Genomic DNA, 20,287 nt, shown 5'->3' with positions numbered 1-20,287 from the left:
TCGTAGGATTGGTAACAAAAAAGTAAGGAATATTTAAATAAAAATAGGCTCTTATTTATATATCAATGTTAAAGACACTTTATATTATTTAACGTTTAATGTACATAGCAATAAATCGCTACGATTACACCGGCCACGACTTCATATGACAGCAGTGTTACACGCGTTACTTGACGACTGAAACCGTGGGCGATTTAAAATATATTTACTTGTGACCCGCGGGGTTTCATTGTCGATGAAACTTTGATGGAGAGATTCCCGACTATCACATGAAAAATAATTCATATGCAATGTTACACGCGAAATTATCATGATAGTTTGGGATTAAGATATACGAATTACTGATTACTTTGCTTTGAAATATTTACATTTCAAAATAAAAATATTGTATCTCAAGTATAATATATACATAAAATACAACAATAAAACCATAGAATATACATTCGGATGTAATAATTCCAACATTTTCCGACGTGGTCATCAAGTCACGACACGGACGTTCACAACAGATATACAAAGAAATCAATGGAAATATTATAAATACTTATATTTTTAACTTCATTAAAGGGAAATAACTAGCGGAATCTGTTCTATGAATCATTTGTCTCATCAGATACTGAAAGAATGAACACCAACGTGTTTCAATGATTTCTTCAAATATCTTAATTAATTTGAATCTTTTGTTTATAAGATTTTTTTAATAACAACAGTTATTCTATAACGACAGGATTCCGATATCCGAGATTGGCTTTTATATTGGCTGTTATTTTAATTTCCTGTCCTATGATAACCTAGCATATATTCTTTTATTTCCTTATTCACGATACATATTATTGTTTTGCAGGAAATTCACGACGTTCGTTTGAACTCCAGAGTCGACTCCATGCTAAAGGATGGCTTGATAGATGAACTGCTCGACTTCCACGACAGGCACAACAAACAGAGAATCAAAGATGGCAAGTGAGTGCTACGGATAATAAGACAGACAAACTCCGTGAACACAAAATATTCAATATTATGTTTTTATTACATTCAATGTATCGCAAACGAAGAGTAGAATTTCGAATTTAGTGTTACCTTATCTTAATAAATATAACTTTTTAATTTAAACTATATTCAGTACCTAATTAATTTACGCTTAATATTTATAAAATAATAATGCAACCGACAAAACAAAATGGCGTCCCGGACTGTTGGATTGTTGGCGGGCAACGGCCGCGTCACTACTCACTGACAGATGCTATAGAGTTGCGACGCTCATGTTACTTGTCTATTGACGGAAGAATAGGTGTCTTTGGTACTTTCATTATTTTTTAATATTGAAAAAATCTATTATTATTACATTGCATAATACTTCGTAAGTTTCTTTGTTTAATAAACAAATAACAGCATAAGATTAGCCTGAAAAAACTTCATGTTTCGAAGTATAAAAATTTCAATCAATTTCATTGGATAAAACTGTTTTTTTTTTTTAATAGAAATATATATAATTTCATCAAGTATCAAGACTATAGATCGGATATCAGTAAACAAGCCAGTAGCAACCGCAGACCGCTCTAGCAATGACATCGCTGGTAAAAACTTAAAATTTAAAGTCACCTGGATGTGACATTAAATAGTAAATCATTCTTAAATCACCAATAGAACAAAAATAAAGTAAATACGGTATCTGTATCAGGATAAGTGGAAAAATGTAATGACGTATTGATAGTGTGGAATGTAAAATGGTCTTAATTAATATGTGATTAAAAATAGTCTTTTATGATAAAGAAGATCACGTAAAATATTAAATTTATAATCTAATTTATAAAGAATGCTTCAATCTCAATTAATATACTAATAATGTGTATATTTAATTTCAGTGGACATGTTTGTTATAATGAGTCCCATCCAGTAAATGTATTGATATTTGTACGCCTTCCCTATTCCCTCTCGAGCGATTTGTCCATTAAAGCAAGATCCCCGTGTTTACTTTCCATTCCTTGACCCCGATGAGAGTATTAGAGCTCACCGTATTAGTGCTCACAGAAGCCCTAACTACGAACAGACCGGGAAATAAACCAGTTTCCACACAACGGCTGGATGGTGCGAGCTCATCTTAAACTTGTCTTCAATCATTTTATGGCTGGCATCATACACACTAAAAACTTTAATCTGAGTCAAGTTATTTTAAATACGGTTCGTTTATCGTTGTATCAATATTTGTATTTTTTCATACGACGGTCCCAGGTTCAACTCACGATACCTCCTACGACCTGCCTTCTTCTTATTTAATATGAATATCCTGATATGATGAAAATATTTTTACTATGTTCATTTCATAACGGAAATATTTGAAGTCAGCTGTTCAATGACATCGGGTCAATTTAATTACATAACAATAAATGAAGTACATGGGCAGAGACATGCTGATGGAGGGGTATATGTCAACTACATAAACAAACTACACTCGATATAAGGCGTTTTGTGAGCCAACCCATCACATACATATAGTGAACAAAAACTACGGTTTTTAAGGAGTTGGTGTTGCCATCATATACGTTAAATTATATTTTGTTAATACCCTGCTTATGCAACAGCTACTTGACAGTAGTAAAATCGAGTAGTTCAATCGATATTTTTTTAATCATTACGAAATATTTCTTTTTTTAATAAGATACAAAATTATCTGACGTCACGCACACACAGTACAGTTCCTTTCTTATGTCGAACGTAATTAGTAGTCTAGATGTTTTATTAATTACAATAAAAAACTGAATCTGAAAAAAAAAACACTCGGATATAAAACCGTCAATTACGGCAAAGTTGTAGTTCCTAACGTTAAAACGGAAAAAAGCGAAGTAAAGTATCCGATTAGGTGGAAACGCTAATAAACAGTCATTTAAAAAGCGGTTTTAGCGAAACGTTAAGGAAACTCATAAAAGTAGTATTTTTTTTTTAATTTTCTTTCGACTTTTACTTATTAAACTTAATAACAGATCATTCAAGTACATAAACTATATCAATGGAAAAGTCTGAATTTATTTAAATTATATTTTATCTATTGATTGAAACTATATATAGTTTTAATGTTATAAATTTTCGATAATATCATGTTAGATATGTATGTCTTATTTTTAGACCACCAGATTATACGAAAGGCGTCTTTCAGACACTAGGCCTTAAAGAGTTTCACGAGTATCTCATGTTGCCCCCGGAGAAAAAAGAACAGGAAGAAGGAAAGAAACTTCTAGAAGTTAGCATAGACAATATGAAAATGGGAACTAGAAGATACGCGAGGAGACAAAACAAGATGGTGAAAGGAAGATTTCTAGAACATCCTAATAGAGAGGTAATATAATATTCATTTAAATATGATCTTCAATTTTGCAATTAAATCCTTTCAATTTCGATAAAATTATATTAATATAAAATTATTGACCACGCCATCTTTAGACCAATACTAGCATATCGAAGATTCTCTTCTAACGCCATCTATTATCGGATAGCAGTCAAAATCATTTAATAATATGCAATCATAAAAAAGAGATGTCTCTAATCATAATATTTTTAGGTTCCACCAATTTTCACACTAGACACAACAGACCTTAGTAAATGGGATGATGAAGTTAAAAACAAGGCAATAGTCATAATAGAAAGCTTCATCAATGGTTCTCCGTGTGAGTATAAATCATTGACATCAAGTACTCCTGAAGATATAAAAAAATTAAATCGACATTCATCCAACTATTGCGAAATTTGTGAAAGACTTATTATAGGAGACAAGGAATTCGCAATACACTTAAATTCGAACAGACACAAAAAAGTATTGAAAATCAAGAATAGCTTAATGGTGAATACTCAAAAGGCGAAAACTGTGAGTGAATAACGTTTGATAGAAGTGACAGTAAAGAGTAAGGAAAGTCATATGCAAAATAATAAAACATAATAAACTAAACAAATCTTTTTTATTTTAGCTACTATTTACAACTATATATATCCTATGGTGTTGTTGCCTCTCCTGCAGATTTAATTTTCTTGGCCGCTCTATAGTCGTAGTTTTCAAATTCAGGATATTTTGTAATAATTTCTTTGTATGCTTCACAGAGTCTACCAAATTCCCCGTTAGCAATTTGAAACGGTCTCGTTACTGGATCTATTTCTGCCATTTTATACATTGTCAAAGCCATTTCCTCTCTTACTTCTTCAGGAAACAGGGTTTGTGCTCCACGGATTGAATACTTCTGCCTCATAGAAAATATTTGACGGACTACTTTCTCAATAAGTTTGAATGGTAACTTGATTATGGGTTGCTTGAGAGGCGTTAATGTGACTACTCCCACATCTACTTCTGGTTTAGGGAGGAAAGCCGACCCCGGTATATCAAACTTATAGTTCACAATGCACCAGTTCTGTGTCATAACTGATAATCGACACCTTTGTTTCTCAGTAATGCGGGCGGCCATCCTTTCTGCAACCTCTTTTTGAAATGTTAAAGTCATTCTTGTACGACCAAAAGCCCAAGGCCCATCTTTCTTTGAAATCATTTCTAACCATCTTATCATCAATATAGTTGATACACTGAATGGTAAGTTACCGATCAGATTCACTGGTGGAGGTGGATCAGTCCACTCACACTTGACATCTTTAGGAATAAAGTGTGCAATATCAGTTTTCAAAATATCTCCTGTTATTATATCAACATCAACTACATCTTTGCATGCATCTGCTAACAGTTCCAATGACGGAGTGAAACGGGGATCTTTCTCTATTAGAATTAATTTTCTAGGTCCTTGTTTAACAATAGATCGAGTGATGCCTCCAGGACCAGGGCCCACTTCGCAGACAACATGGTTTTCGATATGACCAGCAGCACGGACTATTTTATCTAATAATCGTGGTTCCATCAAAAAATTCTGAGAGAGTTCTCTGAGAGCTCGAAGTTTATATAATTTAATAACATCTTTAATACTAGGCAGAGGTGGCAACCTAACTTGAAAAGCTTTTTTAACTGCAGCCATTATTGTTGCACCTTAGCTGGTTCTTCGAAGTCGTCGAGGAACGTTTCCTGCTTCACCGCGAGGATGGAATACATATAAATACCAAACACTCCGGCACCAATACCCAAACCCGTCAATCTATTTCTTCGAGTAATTCTTTGTAGTTTTTCAACACGTTCGCGATTCTTTTGTTCAATTATTTTTATATAATCTAGCTCTGCCTGCTTAAGAACTGGATCTTGTTTTCCAGCCTTAATATTTGGTGAATCTCCCATTACGAAGATACTAAACACTTCTAACCTCAAACAACAAGGAACGATTTACGATATAGATAACAATGAAAGAAGCACAGATTAAACATTAATTATAAAATCAATAACATTCAATGCAGCACAGTATCAGAATATAGAATATAGAGTGCAAATGTAGAGTAAAAACTGTCACAGAATAAAAAAAGATTTCAATACAGTTTTTTGGCAAACCATAGTGAGTGAATGGAAGTGAATGATGTTAAACTGTGCTTTTAAACACAAACTTTTGAATTTGGTCAAATAAAATAAATTTCAAACTTTGTGTCTATTATTTTAATTATTACCGACCAACAATGTGTAAAATTATAAATTTAAGGTATAAGATATTATATCTTTTGAGTTATTTAATTAATAAAGTAGTCATTCCTTATTAATTGAATATATAAAAAGTTTTAATCAAGTTTTTGAGTCGGTGTATATAAAACAGAGGGAACTGTGCTTTAATAAGAATAAAATCAATTAATCACTCTTCTACTTAAAAAATTAAGGATCTAAGGAATAGTCGTTTTCTTTTACATCTTATTACAAACTGTAATCTCATCTTGTCCCTTCAGATAACTTCCCCCGTATATGCTACGGATACGACAACGGGATGTATATATAAATAAATATCCCGTTCCTGACCAATTTAAATTTATATTTTAGGAAAACAAGTCTAGAATATCCGACCGATTATCTTTCTTAGGCAAGATTAGACCTACATAATTATGATTGTAGTTGTATTTTTTTTTGTATTTCCTGCCTGTTTTCCGTATGTATAATATTTTAAGACAAAGATGAAATTTTTTTAATTATTTCCGGTTAACTAAAATCGGTCATGCTGACTTATGGTGATTTATTTCACTTTTTGTAATAATAAAGCTTGTGTTTTAATTTTACATTATAATTATTTTTTTTCATTAAATTAAATGTCTTACAATATTTACGAATTGTAGCTTATTACAACAATCTTTATAACTCTCAAGGCAGTAAGTAATACTTAAAAAAATATCTAATATTTATTACACATTATTCAATGTAAATATAAACACAGCAAAAACAGCTGTTTGTGACGTTTCAGTGCATAACAAAACGAGCCATGCGCAGCAGTCGTCCCTTTCTAAACAAAAGCTCTCTTTCTAGCCTGTTACTTTTTGATATTCTTCGCAAACGCCAATTCCCGTCTCGCGTCGTATGCAATCGGTCGTACAGCTGTTCCTTTGTGGTGTCGTAAGTTGTGATTTGTGATTACAATGCCTTTTATATCAAAGGACTGGCGTTCCCCCGGCGAGGTGTGGGTTAAGACTCAGGAAGGCTGGGAAAAGAAGAAAGTCCTCGAGTGCACGGCCCAGAGGTGAGCGTTTGCAGAACAGAACTATCCTTTGTTCACATTTCACCTTACAACGCCAATCATGAACTATCCCCGTAATAACTAACGTAATACGCTTTATTTTTATTACTGAATGCATCAGCTTGTTTATATTTTGTATTGCAGATATGCAGCTATCTCTAACTATAGTAACAAAGATAATCAGCAAAATTGGTGAGTGTTTGTTTTTAAGCGTGTTATCTAACTACTAAGAATCAGCTGTTTGTGTTATTTTGTTATTGATTTATAGACGCGCAGTTCCGCTTCATGTATTGATATAAAATGGAAATAGACCAACGCAATATTAAATAACTTTCTGTAATAATATACCGACAATACGTACTGTTTAAAAGCATGAATTTATATAAAAATAACATTAAATATTATATACACCCTGAGAAATCAATCCAAGTTAAAATCCTATTCAATACAATTTATATAAGTTTACATAGGTATATAGAATACATATGTATTATAATAATTATTTACATTGATTTAATAATGAATGTTTGGAATAAAATTAATTTCAATCAGCCCTAGAATGTAGGCCACTCTGAATAGATTTCTATTCATTCCTCGGAAAATCTTAATCACAAAACATCTCTCGGCTTAGATTTGTTTATTACTTTTGAAACAATGAGGACGTAACAGAACTTTGATATTTTAAACTGTCTTAGTTATTATTTAATTCCTGCTTATTGCTACTCCTTTATGATCCATATAGTCCATGAAAAAAGAGCAAGTAGCCTAATCTTTGAGCCAAGAATCGTTTGGGATCGGAAGAAAAATCTTGGTTAATACTAGTTAAATATTTATATTAAAAAAATATATATATCTGACTAATTATGATCTCTGGCTATTTATATAAAAATACCGTATTTTATTTGTACACAGTTATTTAATTTGTGTTCTAATGACATTCTAACCTCACTAAATATAAAGAAACATTAGCTTAACATTATAAATCTTTACAACTTAGGTGTATTTTTTAATTTACTTTAAGATTCAAGGTCCTAAATTGATATAAATTGCACTTTTAGAACCCACGACACCATATCGGATGATATCTTAATTACGATCATATATTAACGTTTTTAAATTATCGATTCCGTTCGAAAACCGGTAATTATATACTTAAAGGGAAAAAAGGTTCGAGTCGAAAGATCATTTTTATTTTTAAACGTTTATTTAAGTGTCCCCTTCGTATGACAGGAATAGAAATATAAATATATTTAAAGAGCTGCATTATTAATAGGGTGAAATAGTACAGCGCTTTAATGCTGAAGATTTTATATTAATTTCATTAAAACATGTTAGAAAATGATTTTAAATAGTTTCCCTCGTCAATTGAGATGATAGAAAGTTTCTAAGGTATAATTTTCCGTGTGGTCGGTGGAAATTTAATAGCCGGTATTAAAAGTAATATGTATCATTGCATCACTTTCTATAACTTACAGAGAGGAATTTAATTACATAATAGATGAAACGTCTTATTTACCAAATAATTATTACCTAAATTAAATTATTTACATTGATATTTTTTAATCTGTGGCTTCGTATGTCAAAAATATATATTTTTTAAATATAATTCAGGAGTTGATTTTGACAAACAGCCCTGAATACCAATTTATTTTTATGGCATCAATTATCTAAGCTATAGTCCACACCCACCCTGGAATTGACTGCGCCCTCGCCAAAGGTTAACCTTATTTAACGGTTTGTTTGAACATAAAAGGCTTTTATGCACGTTACTTTGACATGAGGATCATTTACATTAAGTTGGTAGAACTTACATTTGAATATATTTTAATTTTGCGCTTGAGGTTAAGGGTTATATTAATAAATATTTAATAATTTAACATCAATGAATAAGTTACAGACGCTTCGTTATATTTTCAACATATAATAATTAATTTTGTTTCCGTAAAATGTTAACTCAAGTAAAAACACCATTAGTGTATATTATATGAATGAGCAAAAAATATCAATAAATTTTTAAATCAATTAAATAGTATGAATAGGCAAAAAACAGTTACTTAATGAACGCTATACTGAGTGATTTTTACGCGCTCTCGGAACTGGTATAATAAATAATTATCCAATTTCAGGTAAGGCTAGACATTTAAAGGACTCATGGATGCATTTCCGTTTCCCACAGAAAATACTTGAATTTCCTACCTCAATTTTACCGAGCACCGGTTAGTTACGGACTGAGTGGCTACTTTTTTAATTAATATTAATCCGAACGAGTTTTTCCAACTTTATAGTTTTTTTTTATTACTAGATAATGTTATTTACTTTATACAGTTTAATAAAATCTCTTTTTTATTCTCTTTATTTACCAAAAAATAAAAGTTTCCATTTAAACTTATTTCGTTAAAATGTTAACATCAAATATTTATATTATAAATAAAGCAGTCTTAGTTTCTCTCAAACAAATTTATTTCTTATATTAAAAATTGAAATTCAAATCATTGGTAATAATGAATTAAAAATATCATGAAAACGTATGAATTTTTTTGTTTACAGAACCATAGAATTTATTAATAAATAGTTTAAAAAATATCTCAAGCTTTTCTCGAAGTAAATAATAAAAAACTTCATAAGTTGTTTAATAGCCTTTTAATAATTAATAAAATCGTAATTATCTGCCGCTATCGTAATTGTTTCGGTTTTTTCATTCTGTGTCCCAGTAAACTAGTTTTAAATGGGTCAAGGTTGGTAAGATAGGGGCAAGGGAAGGAAACGTAGGTATTGCGTATTGCGGAAACTTGTTATTGATTGACAACATTTAAAATATATTTCTATGTATCCATAGACAATCACTGTTTTTATACAATAATAAAAAGGCAGTCAAGATTATAATTCTTCCAATAAATGAAAACGTTGACTTCGGCAGAATATTCCACGATTTCAGTGCGAATGAAGCCGTAGCATTAAAAAAATATATATATAAAGATGTCATAAAATTTTTGGCAATATTATAAAAATATCCGATATAAATATAAAATTATAAAGTACTTCGTTCAAACTAGCGTTCAAACGCTTCTGAATACGACTGAGTTGAAAGTAAAAGCGAAGGAAAGCGAAAGTGCGGAGTCATACAACACTAAGCATGGCTAAACTGAGATTACGGATAAATTTAACGTTAATCATATTGCAATAACGTAACAGTCATTCTTGCAATGATCGTGTCCATTGTATTCGCAGTTTTATATAATAAAGTATAATTCGAATCATAGTGTTGTAAAAACCGTGCAATTCGAAAGTAATAAAGAAATTTTGACTAATCTTAATCCATTATCCAATTAGCGATGAAAAACAATAGAAGTGCGTGATTCCATCATAATTATTGTCTTTAAGGTTCGTTTCCACTGAAACATAGTTTATAAGCGAATATTAGTCGTGAGTAATTCAATTCGCCACCGCTACGCTTCTGAAATTAGCGATTTGAAGTTAACTTTATATTAGCTTCGTATCTCGCTTCACTCTTTTAATGTAACCGCGCCTTTATTGCAGTTAAGTATGAACGAATTAAGATTATCTTTTGTGGTATTTTTATTAGTCAACAAGTATGAGATTATTTTTAAATAAAAAAAAATTAATATTCATTATTAACTCGACTTTTTTTATGGAATGTTTGTCTTTGTCGTTCTTGTAGTTTAGAAACGTTTGACTTTTGATTTATAGATTACTTTATATTTATAAGTAATTTAAATAAAACTTCTGTCTTTGTTCAAAACCAAAAAAAGTTAAGAAAGGATTGAAATAATATTTAAACTACGTAGTAGGATAACTGTTTATTACATTGTATGTTACTTTCCAAATTTCTTAAAAGCATTGTTTTTCATTAAAAATAATATTGATCTTATTTTATTATGGTAAAATGTATGTCATAGTGAGTCGATCCATATTTTATTGAGTTTTAAAGTAGGTATATGACAGTATGTAATCAAATATTATAGAGGCGTAATCTATTCCTTGTCTATAAATGGTAGAAAAAGACCTTTCACTAACTCACTTATAAAATATGCATAATTGTCTTATTTTTTATTTTATTTTATTGTAAGATAATAAGTTTGTATGTTTACTACCTTTGTAAGAATTAATAGATGAGTAGAGGCTGTAAAAGTACCTTTAATAAATCTATACAGGTTTAACGTACACATTACATGAATTAATTTTCATAATCTATTATTATAGGACGCGTTCTCCTAAACCTCGAAGGTACCAATGATATTAAGATATGTATATATCATGCCCTGTGTGATGATGGTAGTGATTTGGATTCCCTTGTAACATACATGACAAAGAATTTAATTAAAAAATGTCTATGTCCAGGATAATTACGCAGAAAATGAAAAATTCTTGCTCAGAATTTTATTTACCACCGTAACTAAAGTCAAAAGTATCTTTGACACCTGACTGACAGACAAGTGACAGAAAGCGAGAATTTATTATTTATAGATTTTTTATTTTTAATCTATGCTATGGCTTCGTCCACAACGAATTTCTTAAAAGGTTTAATTTATCTTAAATTTTCTTACATAGTTGTTTAATAATATTAAGGTGTAGTGTAACTGGCAAATTCATATTCTTAATGGACCGAGAACTTTAAGAAGTTCTATATTTGATGTAAATGGTTCAGAAGAAAGTCTCCTTGAAATGTCGTTATTAATTCTAAAACGGGAATAAGTAGGGATGTGGTCGATGGCCGAGCATTGGCAGAGAGCCAGGGTGATTCAGACGACTTGTTCAGGGAACTGCTCCAAATTCAAATTATTATGCAATAAAGCTAAAGTAAACAAAAGGAGGTCTTACAAGTGTTTACAAATAATATTTTTACAAGAGGTTTCGCTACACTAACACATTACATATGATGTGTTTATAGTTCTATATCGCCGAAAATTATGTTAGTTATTTACATAACCTTACATTAATTACTGTCATAGAAATATTTTCATATATACCAAATCTGATATTTCATAATCCTATTACGATCACAAAAGTTAGGTACTGTTAGATATTTTTAAGGAGAAAATACGAACCAAGAAAGTTGTTAAAAGTTTTCAAAAACCTTTGAACTTAATTGGTTCCAAAGAGTGACTTGAATCCTAAATTAATTAATTACAGGCTTACCGCTTTAACTCGTAATTAAAGACCTCCAGAGTCCAGAGCTTTAAATATAAACTACTGAACCGTTACGTTACATTGAAAATACAAACATTTTTTCAATACAAAATCTCATATTATCTAAATATAATATATTAAAATAATATTTGATATTAATCGAATAAAAAGAGGAAAAACTCATGTCTTGATTATTACTAAAATTATATTTAAACCAAATTAGATCACGAATTCTTAACGATTTTAATGTGTTGCAATGAATTAAGATAAAATGTATTAAAACACTGGGACATACCACAATCTGTATACAAAAAAAAAATCTCATATAATCTATACCAGGTCATATGTAATCTACACCCAAACGGAAGTATTCATGAATGAAATAAATTAAAAACTTAAAACACTTAGCCCTCGTTATTTCTTGAAGCTATCCTTCCAACAATCTATACTTCTGGTTTATAGCTTCAATCGAGTTTACCGAGACTTTTCCGTTACTACTATCCATTCATAATTGGAATATATAAATCAATGATACATATGTCATGAGTATAAACGGTTACATAATATGCATCAGTTAGCATTGGCATTGAGACGTCACATTGATACGCCCTCGTACTAACACCCAATGCAATTTTAATAAAACATTAAACGAAATTGCAGTCACTTTTATAAGTGTCTTGTCTATGGCCGCGTCGGTTACTTCATTCGTTCAATCGATTCATTCGCAAAAATGAAATTATTTAACCAAAATAAATGTTGGTAATTTAAAATATAGATAGTCTTGTGCATTTTTTTTAACTATTTACGTCAAACCATAACAAAAACTATTCAATTAAACTTGAATATTATTTTAACATATTATTATGGTGCTACCAACACATTCCCGGTCCCGGGGAAAATGTAAATGGAATCGCTCAAATGAAATTTAATAACAGTATTTAAATGATTTTTAGTTAAAATGCAATTAATATATTAAATAACTTTCAAGATAATTTATGTTTTTCAATACGAATATATTGTTAATTTAATAACGTAACTCATAAATGCGTTTTGCGTACGTATGAGCTTGCCATGTACGGTACTTTCATGGTTTTCTTGTGGATACACAAAAACATTGAGGTAGGTAATGGTAAGGTAAGTCTTGACACCGTTGTAGAAATTGAAACTTATCAATATTAGCAAATGTGGATGTACCAAAGTTGGTCGCGTCTGGGGGTAATTAAGTTACATGTTTAAATCCGATAAAAATCTTTTCCCCGGGTCTGAATGTATATGAACGGTAATTAATAAGATATTCGTGCAAACAAGACGTGTTTTATATAACGGCAACCTAACTCATCAAAGTCCAATTGACTGGTAACAAAAACACTTAGCTAACTATATGAAATCTGTTATTACTTATATCGGATCTAATAAACACTGAAACGCAGTTTACATTCTATATAAATATATTTTATATTCTATATAAACAGTCGTTTGAATTGAGTCAGGAATCAATCTTTTATAATGAGAATTTCCCACGTTGTGAGCATAGATTGGTCTTTAGACTACCAATTTTACGTTCGTCTTCCTTGTGAACTGCGACTTTTTTTTATCTAACTATATTATTCAAAACATTCTTAAAGATACTAATGATAGTGCGAGACAGTATTATATGATTTGCGTACACAGTTCATGTAATATTGGTCTTGTTGGAAAGGTTATTGACATCTGAAGATGTTTCGAGCGGATCCAACGGGCAGTAGATTATATCATTTTGATGAGTCAAGTAACTGGTGTAAATTTATTTAAAAAGTATTAAAGTATAAGTATTAACCTCTTTTTGTTCCAAATACCGCGACAAATGTTACTCTATGTTTCATTCTGATTGTCTAAGCTATATTACTGTAAAATGTCATGAAAATCTACTGTGTAGTTTTTGTGTGTAAGAGCTACAGACATTCATACATTCTCGCCAAGTTTTGCATTTATAAAATCGATAGGAATATGTAAAGTAATTTATAAAACAGTCTTAAAATGACAAAATATATTTACGGTTCTATAGTTGTTTTCTTTCTTAAAAAAGTATATATCTTTTTTACATGAATGTATACATTAATAATAATATCAATATCGTTTCATTACAATAATAAAGGTATAATAGTTCTCAAACTTAAATATTCTTATAAATCACGCGATCTTTATAAAATTTGACTTCTTTTTAAAACTTTTAAAATTAAGACTATATCAAACAGTGCATATAATAGATGATTTAAAACACATATATCTTATATGTTATTTAATCTCCTGCATTCGTACATTCGTGAACAGAAATATCTGACCTGAATCGAGACTCGCAAGCAGACAAATGCAATATATCAAGCACAATAAAACATGGACCGGACTTCAATGCAGTAGACATAGAAATTATAACTCATCTTATGATTGACAAGATATTTCATTACATTTTCAGACGGTCATAATGCAAGTATCCATATATTTTTTTAGTTAGCATTACTTTTTAATGCACCAATATTACTCACTGAACTCATAACACAAGTTATAAGTGAACTTGAAATAATTTTCTAAGTAATTTTTTTTATATTAAATGAATAATAAATATATGTTAAAATTCCAGGAACAGTGAAGATGGAGAGAATAAAACTGATGAGGTGGCCCGTGTTCCACCGCACTGTCACATAACGATAAAATGTACTAGAGAGGTAAGGGAATGTATGATATATACTTATACACGACACGACAACAAAGCATCCAACGAAAAAAAAATTAAAATTAGTACATATATCCATAGTACAAGTTTACATCATCACACTACACGAAGCGTTTCTCGTTTCTCATTAAATAAACTACGTCAATATTATAATATAACTTGTTAACGTTCGGTGTGTAGTGTGTAGCTGTGTGTCAATAGACTAGCTCGCTGAATACTACGAGATATTAAGATCAACATTAATTTCAACCTGATAAAATTATTTCCTGGAATCCATTTCCGAAGTTATTCATGGAATGATTTCACAACACTATCCAGAACAAAACATTTACAACCGAATCGACTTTAAGAGAGTTGCGATGTTTGTTTGTTACAGATCGCTGGTTTCAACGGTCTGTCAGAGGCTGTGCGTAGATTAGACTTCTCGTCGGCCGTGCGTGACGTCAGGCGATTCAACTATATCTGCGCACTCCTGGAACTGCTGCTGGGTGGCCAGAAGTTGACCAATTTGCCAGGAGCAGCCCAGAAATTGTTACTGTCGATGCTAGAACAGCTCGCTGTCCAAGGTCCGTGAAATTTACTTTTATTCCTAATTACTTTAGCATTATAATAGTTACTATATAGTATTAAGCGTAGTCTGAAACAGTTCTTTTCTATTTTTAAATCGACATAAGAATTAAATCGAACGATTTGTTGGTTTACGAAGAAATCAAAATATCCGAGGTTGATATTCTAGAATACATGAAATTAAAACTCCATAGAGTGAATTCAGTTTCATAGTAAATTAATATATTTAGCAAAAGGACTATTTGTGTACAAAATACATTAATATATTACTCCGATATAAATGTTACACAACTGTTGTCGGTCTCGCTCAGTGAGTAGTGTGGAAAATAATATCACAATATGTATTGCATGTAATGTTTCGAATATTAAAGCAATTTTGAGCTTTTACTAGAAGAAAAATTATAAAGAAAATGTAAAAAAAGTTATCATAGACACGAACAGGACTCGAACCAACTTCCAGAACATGTATAGACGAGCAATTGTAGCACAAGTTGCTATTATCTTGCCTCCCCCAGTGGCGCGGTCGAAGCAGAACCTTAACGCGCTGCGAGCGCTCCTGACGGCGCTGGCAGCGCTAAGGGAGGCTGAGCGGAGAGCTTGTTGGGGCAGACCGCTGGGTTCCCGCGCGCTGTGGGGTCACCACAGACACGCCATCGACCGTATCTACCACATCGCTGACGGCATTGCCATACAAGAGGTGATTTTAGAGTCCTATATATGTCGCTTTAGACTAACAGCTTACCGTCAGATGATTGGCTGCAAAATTTAAAACAATTAAATGGTATACAATATTTAGTTTATTGTTCCACATAATTATTCTATCCCCCTTTTTATAACTGAAAGTTTGTACGAAGGTAATATTGTATTGAGTGAGCTAAAGAAATCTTACGATATGTATATACATTAGGTTTGAATGGACCTAACACGTTGTTGGATGCACACGATACAGTTAATTAATGATTTACTGTTATACATAATAACTCACATATGAATTAAAACAGTCTCAATGGTAAAATAACTGATTAGTTGAGAAAAAGGTACCTACTGTATAGCAAAAATAATGAAAATGAGCACAACTACTTACTCTGTAGGTAAATGATTTCAAGGTCGCGTGACTTGTACATATACACTATGAACAATATAGGTATTATGTTCACATACAATGCATAATGCGGTGCAAAATATAAGTTACCGTACTTCATAGTGATACGAACGTAAAGCTTGGTTGCTATATAAATTTCAACCTTTTACAAAAACATTTCCTTGTTGGAAAACTCAGACAGAATTCTTCTGGCTGAGTTAAGGAAAGACCTAACACTAGAAACTCTGACGTCACAGCGGTTTCTTCAATATTATATATTATTATACATTATTCCACATCTTCTTTGTCAAATCAAACTTCTTTTTAAAATTTAATTAATTCGTTCTTTATAACAAGTCCTCTCTTTATAACAACTTTAAGGGTGAGTTTGAGTTATCATCCCATCTTCATTGTCTAAGTACTTAAAATACACCTAAAACATTTAAACTTCAACATATATACCTAACAATTTTTTTTAATTTTCTGTTTGTCATAAATTTTGTTGCTCAATATTATTAATATGCTATTTATACTAAACTGCTTTATCAAAGAAAATGTAATGATTATTTTCTATCAGCCGGGACCAGAAGTAGTTCCTAAGCTTCACGATTTGCCGGAGGAGTGCATCCGGGAGATATTGTTGAGAATATCTGATCACAGGGACTTAGAGGTGAGTACAACAACTGTTACATACAAGAGTCGCTAATTTTTATGCAATAAAAAACCGAAAATGAATAAAATTGCCCAAAAACATATTTTTTGTATCGATTACTTTTGATTTTTAAATACAGCTCCACATTTTTAAGGAATACAGTGAAAACTTACATAGGTCCCTTTACGAACAAGAGAGAATATTCTCATCACAAAACGTGGCTATCTCAAGAGTAAAATTAGGTTTGGTATACATCCTACCATACATAAAGTCACAATTGGTTATTGACTTACTCACAGCTTTTCTAGTCTAATGAAGATCTAAATTCTGTATGGGCCGTTAATTTATAACTCTTATTAAACTACCAAAGGCTGCATCATCAGCGTGGCCAGTGATGGCCTCGCTCTGTTCCGAACAGCAGTTATGGCGGGAGCTCGTCAACTTCCACTTCACCCAACAACAGATCGACTCGCTCAATAAGGACGAAAAGAATATCGACTGGAACAAAGTCTTTCATCAGCTCCGAAAGTAAGAAACCAACGTTGTAAATTATTGAACAAAAGATTCATGTCAAGAAAATAAGCTTGGAAAAATTAAAGATCTATAGTTTGAAGTAGAGGATTGTTGATAACTGCCTCTTTTGAAAAAGAATTAAGAATTATCCAACAAGAAGCTACTATGATCTCTTGACATGACTGTATTATGAAATGTTTTAGGTTGTATGGACTGAGAGAAGACGCCCAGTACGCAGAGACATTGTCTCTATGCAGACACTGCAAGTGTCTGTTTTGGCGGTCCTTGGGACATCCTTGTATTGCCGACCAGGTAAGACACCAACTGCAGAATTACAACAAAACAATTACAAAAATCTATTTAAAAAAAATTATATTAAAAAAAATACTTCCTAAGCTTCATGTTAATTGATTATGTTATTTTGTAGTGCCCTGAATACCGCGAACGTGTCCGCGAGGCCGGCGGACCTCTCCCCCCACACCCGGTGCCTCCAGCGGCATTCCTCAAGTTTTTCTCTCTATAATTAAATTTAAAAAAAAATCATCTTAATCCTGAACGGTCAGATCAGGACATTTCTGAACGCAACGCTGACTGACGCAACCGTTATAAATTGTTTGAGAAATGACAATTTTATTTTTCAAAACTTCTTATCTTAAGTTTTTGATAAAATTATAAGTACAGTTCACATAATGTTGATGCTATTTATAACTTCTGCTGCCATTTTCGGTAGATGACATACATTAATCAGTTTTCTGATTTTGTATTCTTTCTACTTAACATTTCTAACTTAGCAGCTTATTTTAGCTTTAATTGTTTAAGTGGAAACTTTTTTAGAAGAAGAAATCATATATGAATAGTTGATCTCATTTAAAAACCTAAAAAAAAGGATAAAAAATAATAAAATAGAGTAACCGAACTCCATTTTAAAAAATATTTTTACAAACTGCTTAATATGAATTTAGTCAAAAGTACCGCATCAGTATTTTAAAATTATGGAAAATCTACATAATAGTGTTGGTAACTAATATAAATGTTCATTGTCATCTTTGTTAATGTTTTAACTGCAAAATGCCCTCCTTTATATTTAACTTGAAGGACGGTCACTTAAACAACACCCATATCACAAGCAAGTTTAAAAAAAAAACAATATTTTTCAAAATTATATGAATTAGCATAAAATACAAATTGTATATAAAATACATTCAAATTGGATATATGTTGTTATAATGTATTAAAATCTAACAAAGTGTATATATCCCATTATTTAAGAAAAAGTATGTTACTCTTCTTGTTACAACTGTGCTTTTTTATTTATTTCTTGTAGCGGCTTGTATCTGCTGTCACTATTATGCTAGATTAAGGAGTACTGACAATGTTTGACCTATTTTATCGTATTAATAATATATTAATTACAATTTTATTTTCGGTCGGGAAATGGGCAATATATATGATTGATTTTGATTAAGACTTATAAATTATATGTGTGAAAAAAATTATTGTCCTTATTAGCCACTTAGTTATTAAATGGTACTAAGTTATGTCGAACTAAAACATCTTTCGTCCACTATACTATTGCTTCACTCGAGTCTGGAATGTTCTATGAAGAACATATATTTCTATACTGTCGTAAAATACAATATAATATTTTTGTATAATGTAAAACGTAAGCTGCCTGTTCAAATCGGCCCTAAACCTAAGATAAGCCACATCTAGTGTAAGTTATTAGTATACATACATTGTTATTGACTTCCAAATTTATTCGAGTAGATGTTATGTGATACTTAATTGTAACGTTAATGTTACTACTTTGCACTCCTGATATGTTATCGAAAACTGAACCTATCTGCTGCTATTTTAGCTTTTAAGAATTATTAAAACTCAAATTGAAATTAAAAAACAAAGGATATAGATAACAATGTTTTGAGTTTTGATTTCGATAGATTCAATAAGTTATTTTTTGTCTGTGGAAATGACATATTATAATACTTGTGTTGTTTCTCTTATATTCATAAAAATGCTTATTCTAACATAATTACTTTCTCTGATGAGAGACTATAGTGTCCTTAAATGTGTGACTTAGTAACCGGTTTGTAGATTGTAAGATTTTTTTTTTATTTAGTAATTTTTATTTATTCTGTGATGTGCTAAGGATATTTTCTTTGAATTCAATGATTCTTCAAAATAAAATTATTTTAGTGAATACAGTTTTACTTTATCCTAATAGGTTTAAATATTCATTTGTGTTTGACTAAAGTTCAGTTTTAAAGAATTGTTGGAAAAATAGGAATCATATAGTTTGCTTGAGATGAGTTCATAAATTATAATTATTAAACTAAAGATATTTTCAATAAATACAAACATATTTATGTTTTATAATTAGTAATAATTGACCTAGATGAATACTTTCTTTCTGGGACTTATTTATTTTGTAAAAATTTGTACGAACTCTGGACGATTCAATAATATAGAATTATCTTCCAGTTCTAACAAGACTAGCAAACTAATTTCATATTGTAAAAAAACCTCATTAACAAAATCACAAATATAAAATAATTTGATCAAAATATAGTTAAGTTAAAGTCTGCCATCAGTGTCTATTAACACTAAGTGTTACATTTTATATATTTTTATTATGAATTCTAAAAGCAAATTTAAACTTTTATCTCCTATGTTTATAGATATAATTTCCTAAACTTTACATGGAGACTTTCTTAAAAAAACAAAAATATAAACAATTTGTAGATCTAGATAGAACAGGGTTGAATATCTTCTGAAATTAACAAAAAATAAACTTATTTGACCATACATTTATTTATTATATGATAATACAAAACATAAACATCTTGTATAAATACATTAGAGGGCAGAATATAATATCTGATTATCATCGCAATATTTCTACTTCTCTGTTGTGTAAGCATCAACCGAGTTCATTTTTAACTTTATCACAATGTCGCACGAGATCTTTGAGTTTGTACACGAGGTCCTGTAACTGC

At 30.8% G+C, this 20,287-nt stretch overlaps 4 protein-coding genes across 5 annotated transcripts in view; 2 read left to right on the top strand and 2 right to left on the bottom strand.

Annotated features, from left to right (window-relative positions):
* LOC116772334 (tRNA dimethylallyltransferase) overlaps positions 1 to 3,941 on the top strand; it is a 90,991-nt gene extending 87,050 nt beyond the window's left edge. The window contains exons 5-7 of the mRNA XM_032664485.2: positions 845 to 960; positions 3,121 to 3,331; positions 3,554 to 3,941. Of these exons, the coding sequence (XP_032520376.2) occupies positions 845 to 960; positions 3,121 to 3,331; positions 3,554 to 3,868 (642 nt within the window). The 3' untranslated portion in view covers positions 3,869 to 3,941. The remainder of the gene's footprint in view (positions 1 to 844; positions 961 to 3,120; positions 3,332 to 3,553) is intronic.
* Positions 3,929 to 5,000, bottom strand: LOC116772335 (dimethyladenosine transferase 1, mitochondrial). The gene has a single exon (XM_032664487.2). The coding sequence runs from the start codon at positions 4,998 to 5,000 to the stop codon at positions 3,981 to 3,983; it is 1,020 nt and encodes a 339-aa protein (XP_032520378.2). The 3' UTR covers positions 3,929 to 3,980.
* LOC116772336 (cytochrome c oxidase assembly factor 3, mitochondrial) lies at positions 5,000 to 5,254 on the bottom strand. The gene has a single exon (XM_032664488.2). The coding sequence runs from the start codon at positions 5,252 to 5,254 to the stop codon at positions 5,000 to 5,002; it is 255 nt and encodes an 84-aa protein (XP_032520379.1).
* Positions 5,255 to 6,427: 1,173 nt separating this feature from the next.
* LOC116772510 (F-box only protein 32) lies at positions 6,428 to 19,491 on the top strand. 2 transcript variants are annotated; one of them, XM_032664728.2, is made up of 9 exons: positions 6,428 to 6,623; positions 6,765 to 6,812; positions 14,386 to 14,470; positions 14,855 to 15,044; positions 15,561 to 15,742; positions 16,704 to 16,796; positions 17,149 to 17,306; positions 17,495 to 17,603; positions 17,719 to 19,491. In XM_032664728.2, the coding sequence occupies exons 1-9, from the start codon at positions 6,523 to 6,525 to the stop codon at positions 17,812 to 17,814; spliced, it is 1,062 nt and encodes a 353-aa protein (XP_032520619.1). In that variant the 5' UTR covers positions 6,428 to 6,522; the 3' UTR covers positions 17,815 to 19,491. The 2 variants fall into 2 exon arrangements, with proteins under 2 accessions (XP_032520619.1, XP_032520620.1); XM_032664729.2 differs by lacking the exon at positions 6,765 to 6,812.
* Positions 19,492 to 20,287: the final 796 nt, after the last annotated feature.

Source organism: Danaus plexippus, chromosome 12 (assembly GCF_018135715.1).
Source record: "Danaus plexippus chromosome 12, MEX_DaPlex, whole genome shotgun sequence".
NCBI lineage: Eukaryota > Metazoa > Arthropoda > Insecta > Lepidoptera > Nymphalidae > Danaus > Danaus plexippus.
This window is presented reverse-complemented; position numbering and strand designations above follow the sequence as displayed.

Bases quoted from the DNA above. Each gene is read 5' to 3' on its own strand.
- LOC116772510 (XM_032664728.2), top strand. From the start codon at position 6,523: ATGCCTTTTATATCAAAGGACTGGCGTTCCCCCGGCGAGGTGTGGGTT. The intron at 6,624-6,764 runs GTGAGCGTTTGC...TTTGTATTGCAG, and splicing joins CTCGAGTGCACGGCCCAGAG to ATATGCAGCTATCTCTAACT. The intron at 6,813-14,385 runs GTGAGTGTTTGT...TTAAAATTCCAG, and splicing joins AAAGATAATCAGCAAAATTG to GAACAGTGAAGATGGAGAGA.
- LOC116772335 (XM_032664487.2), bottom strand. From the start codon at position 5,000: ATGGCTGCAGTTAAAAAAGCTTTTCAAGTTAGGTTGCCACCTCTGCCT.
- LOC116772336 (XM_032664488.2), bottom strand. From the start codon at position 5,254: ATGGGAGATTCACCAAATATTAAGGCTGGAAAACAAGATCCAGTTCTT.